The sequence below is a fragment of the Phocoena phocoena genome, chromosome 10, assembly GCF_963924675.1.
Source record: "Phocoena phocoena chromosome 10, mPhoPho1.1, whole genome shotgun sequence".
In the NCBI taxonomy this organism is placed as follows: Eukaryota; Metazoa; Chordata; class Mammalia; order Artiodactyla; family Phocoenidae; genus Phocoena; species Phocoena phocoena.
Window position 1 is genome coordinate 76,560,048 of NC_089228.1, and position 6,000 is coordinate 76,566,047.

Sequence of the window (6,000 nt, forward strand, 5' to 3'; positions counted from 1 at the left end):
CACATAATTTGAGGCTAGAAATGTCAAACATGGGTTAATTGGTCTTAAAAGTATTAGGAAAAGCCATTTTATTTTGGATCTGTGGTGTATCTATATATACATTTGGTTTTCTTCTCAGAGGACTTTGATCACTGTTTCTGCTGGGGTTGAGTTGGATATTTATAAAACAAATGGGTTGGGATAGGTGATTTGTAAGGCCTTTCTCTTAACTCTGAAAGTTTTTGATAATGGTATATGGTGAGGCATGCCTAAGTAAAAGTTAGGGACTTTTTAGAGCTAAAATAAATTTAAAAGATCACCTGCTATAGTCCCCTCCCTTCTTTTAGATGAAGAAATAAAAGTTTAGAGAGGTAAAGCTAATTATGTAAGATCACACAGCTCTTAAGTGGTAGAGCTAGAACTCAAACTTGGATCTTCTATTGATTTAGAGATCTTTTCTTATAAACGTTATTATGTGAATTTTAAAATGTGTTAACATTTTAAACATACTTCCGCAAAAGCCCAGTAGGTAAAATAGATCAAAGATCAGCTAATCTAACTAAACTGAGGGTGAGGGTTCAGGTGCTCCTCCCCTACTCCAGCTTCTTCTCTGGCCTCTAAGAGTACCTCATGGAATATGGAATCTGGTATAATACTCATCGCCAGAGACCGTGTTACCACTGATTTTGAATTCACTGTTTCTCCTCCAATTCTTTGTTGACATTGGATTATTTATTTAAAAAAATATTGAGATTAACAACATGATGTATTTGTAGTTCGCAGAGCACTTCTACAAACATCTCTTAGATAGAAACATAAAGTTATCTTGAATGCCTACTTAAAAAACATATATTGTGCACATTTATATCATATAGAGAGAGGAAATTTGATACATGATATTTCTTGAATTCTTCAGTTTACCTTGGTTTAGGTTTGGCAGATTTATCCACAGTTTCTGCAGTAAGCACATTATAAACTATAAGTTCATTTATCTAGTAAATATTTATTGAGCATCTCTCAGGTACCAGTTAGAGAACAATCTGATTTGTTAATTTTGACATTTTGCATTTTTGATACCAAGTGTGCTATAATGAAAGAATAAATCCACATACAGATTGCCCATAGGTGCTCTTAAATAAGCTGTAGAATGAGTAAGGATATTAATGACTTACATATATTATTTATCAGATATTTTAGAATTCTTTCCAAAGAGTATTTTAAAAGTCTTGAGTTCCTCTTGGAAAATGAAATGGAGGGGAAAATGACTATATAAAAATATACAAGGGAACCTAGAAAAATGAAAACATGAGTTACAGAAGAGGGATTGTTGGCTGCAGTTTTTTGTTTATTGGTTTGGATTTTAATGTAATAGTTAATTAAAAAAACAGAGAAAGATATGTAAAGTCCAGGTTATTGTATTAAAAATTATAATTTGCCTTGCATTGTGACATATTTTCACATTCATTTTCCCAAATTATTTGGGCTGTGTGTCCTGCCTTGGAAATGGATGATAACTGAATATGGAAAATTACCTGTATTCACTTAAAAATTTCTTTATCTCAGGTTTGCCATGATTTTGCCATGTTTTTTAACTGTTGTATTGAATCATTTCAACTAGAGAATTTGAATTTTTTCTCAGTCAATATGGCTATTTCCTTTCAAAGTTTTCCCTATGTTCTGGGATATCAGGCAACAGATTCTATTAACCTTAGTCAAATATATATTGTTTAATCAAAAGACTTAACAATAATAAATACTTTGTTTTTAGGAAAGAACTGGAAAAACTACGAAAAGATTTGGAAGAAGAGAAGGCAATGAGAAGTAATCTAGAGGTAATTCATTTCTTCCAGCACTGAGATTGTAGTCAGCATAAACTAGACATGTTTTTTCCAACCCAACTGGGTGATTGGTTCTGCCACAAATTATGCTATCCTGCTTTAGGTGGACACTCCCTACCGCTTTGTCGCCATTTAATTAATCTCTTGTTGACTCCCTGCCACATTCCATTCATTCATTCGGCAAATGTTTTTTGAGCACTCACTCTCATAGACACGGGGCACAAGGTATATACGCTCATGAATAAAGCAAACATGGTTCTTGCCTCTTAAAAGTGTCTAGTTTTAGATCTTTTGCACTCAACACTCCTTCTTTCTTGAGCTATAGTTCTCTTTTCTTCACAGTTCAACTTTTTTTTTCTTTTTTTTTGCCTGGGGGCAGGGGTGGTGATGGTACTGGGATGGCTATAGATTTGCTGGCTTTAATTTCTCACTGAATTGAGTTTACTTTGTAGCTAATGTCATCGTCTTCACTCTCTGCTGTTGACTGACAGTTTCAGAGTGAGGAAACTAGGGTTTAGAATGATTAAGTCAGCAGTGGAGCTAACATTTTTAATAAAAGCAGCCAGACTCCAGAACCTTTGCTCTTAGGGATTAAGTTACACCATTTGAACGAAGAAGTCACTTAACCTCGTTTAGCTTTAGTTGTTGAGATAATATGTGTGAAGGTATTTGGCAGATTATCTAAACTCCATTTTTATTCTTATACCTGACACATAACCTTTATTGGCACTCTCCTTTCTTTCTCTGAAAATACTCAATTTTCCCCTTTATTCAAAAAATAAAAAGCCCCCTTTTAGGTCTAGCTGCCCTCTTGATCTGTATTCTCTTTTCATTTGCAGTTCATTTGTTGCAAAAAAGAAAACAAAACAAAACAAACAAAAAACAAGAAAAGCATACATTTACAGTCACTAATTCTTCACTTTTAGTTCAGTCCTTAACCCCTTGCATTTTGGGTTTACTGATGGCAACTCCTATGTCTCTTTGGTTTCTACAGCACTTCACGTTTTTACCATCGCCACCTTTTCAAAGTATGTCTTGGTTTACGTGACCCTGCATTCTTCTGTCTGACTTCTCCATCTCTTCTCACCTAAGTGAGGTGTTCCTTCAGTGTTGTGCTTAGGCCTCTTCTCTGTGCATCCACTCTTTGCTCACCTGTGTCCAGGAGTATCATAATTAGCTCTGGTGTATTTGCCATTGAAATCTAGTTCTTTTCCCAGCTTCTGTCCTGAGTTTCCAGCTATTAGACTCCCTGGATGTTCCACTGTGAACTTAGACTTAGCATGTCCCCTGTCACACGTAGCACCTTTTCAGATTCTGATTTTCTGTATGTGTTGAAAGTTTGTTGCGCTTCTGGTCATGCAGATGTGGGACTTCTGTCTCTTCTAATTCCACTAACTTTTAGGCCTGGCTGTACTCCCTAACCTTAGTACTGGCTGTACTCCCTAACCTTTTTCTCTTTATTCTCACTGTTTCTGTCCTTTTCTTATGCTCTTATCTTCTGTTTAGCTTGTTTGTTTCTCTCATTCGTATCTTGTCTTCCCTTGCTCAGTACTTTCGAAAACTTTCTATTACTTGCTGAATGAAGTTCAAACTTCTTGACTTGGCAAATGAGGTCTCTTATGTCCTGGTCCTAGTTTATCTTTCTTTCCTCACTTGCTAATCCTCAATTGTCCCTTACAGTTAATTTGTCTGAATTTTTACTCTTACTGTATTTTCATGGATTTTCCTTTTGTCTCACTTATCATGCCCAAGTTCTGTAGATTCTCAAGGCCCTGCTCCATCACATTCACTGAGTTGGCCACCAGTCTTCTGATTAATTCAAATTCATGTTGTTTAGTTTTGTAAGAGATGAATAAGTAATAATTTTCTGTCATATCACTATTCACATTATGTACTTATTTTGCCCATCTTCTATACTGTTGGAGGTGGGATCTTTTTCTGTTTCATCTTTGCGCATAGCTCCTAGCACAGTGCTATATATATATTAGATTGCTAACAAATTTTTGTCAAACTAATAAATGTTAGAAGATAGATATTAAAAATATATTTTCTAAATATATGTTAAATTCCCAGTGTGCAACATGGTAGAAATTGAAAAATTAAAAACAAATGTTTCTTGACTTTCATTCCTTATATTTTATACATAACACATATTCATATATGAAAATAAAGTAATAAGGTTAGCAAGAGGAACTAATACAATACTAAATTTGTATATATGACTTAATTTGTCATAAAAATCATGGAAAGAGTCAAATGAATTATTTGTTTCTTTTTTGAAGAATTTCATTTGATTATATTTTCCCAGCAAGACCAGCTGTTACTTAGCCTCTCACTGACCTGTATTATAAATTTTTTTTTTGGTGGGAAATGTTCGATACTTAATACACTTAATAAGGCATTAGAGTCTTAGGATCATATGTTTAAAAGAGAAATTATATTTCCCCCCAAATTAAAAGTAATACTTTGAACTACTATAACATTAACATTATATAGTATTATATTATACTGAGGAGTGGTACAGAGGACTAATGATGAACAATGAACATAAACATGCTAGAAGAGAAACTCCAGCAATGCAAGTATTTGCCAAATTTATGTGGCCAGCAGCAGTCTGTGAGGAGTATTACTGACTGCGTGCAGGGTTATTCTCCACCCTGACCTTCATCCCGCCCGCACTCCCTCTTCTACCAATTTTTTTTTCTTTCTGTTCTCTGTGCATCCTTGCGCACTAAAATTCATGCAGTGGTTAATGTATTTGGAATAGAGATGATAATAGCACATCACGCTGAAGATTGAAGGTATTTTGTCTCAATCCAATGCTACTAACATGTTTGGCTAATAATCATATTAGTCAAAGAATAATATTAGGAAAGATCCTGGAATTAGCAAACCATTCTTGAATGGTTAGGATCCCTTAGGAGATTGTGAGCTTATTGAAATTATACTTTTTGACTGTAGCAAAATGCTCATCATTTAGTAGTGATCTATTTGTCAGAAGTTAGCCATAACACGTATTATTTGTATGCATTGTTGGGGAGAGGGATGATGCTATCAGGAGAAGGTAAAGCCTAAATGTTTCTACATGTAATTCAAGGTCAGAGATGATCAAAATACCATATAATTGGGAAGAGAGTACAAAAACTGTGGCCTTTAAAGCCTTAGACCTTACCAGTACAAGTTCGGCATGGAACCACTAGCATGGTGTTTAATCTCTTTGATCCTCAACTTAGTTATTTGTAATATGTCAAAGTTAAATAACTCTGTAGTTATTGTGAAAATTTAATGAATTTTTCTAATTTTCTTCTAACGTTTCTTAAATTGTGAACTTCTGTTAAGTGAAGAATGTCTTCTACCTAACAGTGGAACTATTTTTCACACATTGACTGCATTTTATATATATTCCTGGGCTTTAAAGGCAATTTAATCTAGAACATACTGTTTACAGTTGAGAAAGTTGAGACCAAGTGAGGTTAAGTGGCTTACTGATATCACCTAAGCAGTAAGTGAAAAACATAGAACTAAACTGGTCCTTTTAAAAAAAAACAACATTCTGTGTTGCCCCGTTTGTTTAATTATAGGTACGGGTACATTTCTTATTTTGGTTTCAAGGATACTCTTGTTTTTTGTAGGGCTGATTTTCTCACAGATCTTTCAAATGCTCACGTTATTTAATATTGTTCTGGGTGAAACAACTGTAGCTGCTTTTTTGTTGTTGTCACCTGTCATTTAGGAACTTGCATTGTGACATTTTCATCTGTTGAACTTTTTAAATATTTATTACACCATTGGAAATTGGATTTTAGAATGGAAATCAAAATCTGGAGGCTTGAAATTATGATCAGATCTTCATGACATAGGATAAAATAAATAAACTTCTAAAGTAAAGATATTTTATCTGTTGCCATTTAGGTGGAAATAGAGAAGCTGAAAATAGCAATCATGTCTTCTTGAAGTGACGTGCACCCAGTGTTCTCAGTGTTCCAGGGATTCAGAAGCAACACTATGAACTTCAACTGACTTGTTACTTAAAAATAACAAATGCTGATGTCGTGATAAAGAAATATGCGTATATGAACTATTATATCTATAGAAAAATGTAGGGGGAGGGTGAATTTTTTTTTATATATTTTGTTTTGCCAATATGAAAAAAAAGAGGCCTTATTTCTTATGTGCTGGGATT

The 6,000-nt window shown here is 34.2% G+C and overlaps 1 protein-coding gene across 1 annotated transcript in view; it reads left to right on the top strand.

Moving 5' to 3' along the window:
• Positions 1-5,771, top strand: part of CD2AP (CD2 associated protein) — a 103,824-nt gene extending 98,053 nt beyond the window's left edge. Inside the window, exons 17-18 of the mRNA XM_065885388.1 lie at positions 1,748-1,811; positions 5,730-5,771. Coding sequence (XP_065741460.1) covers positions 1,748-1,811; positions 5,730-5,771 — 106 coding nt within the window. The remainder of the gene's footprint in view (positions 1-1,747; positions 1,812-5,729) is intronic.
• The last annotated feature ends 229 nt before the right edge of the window (positions 5,772-6,000 follow it).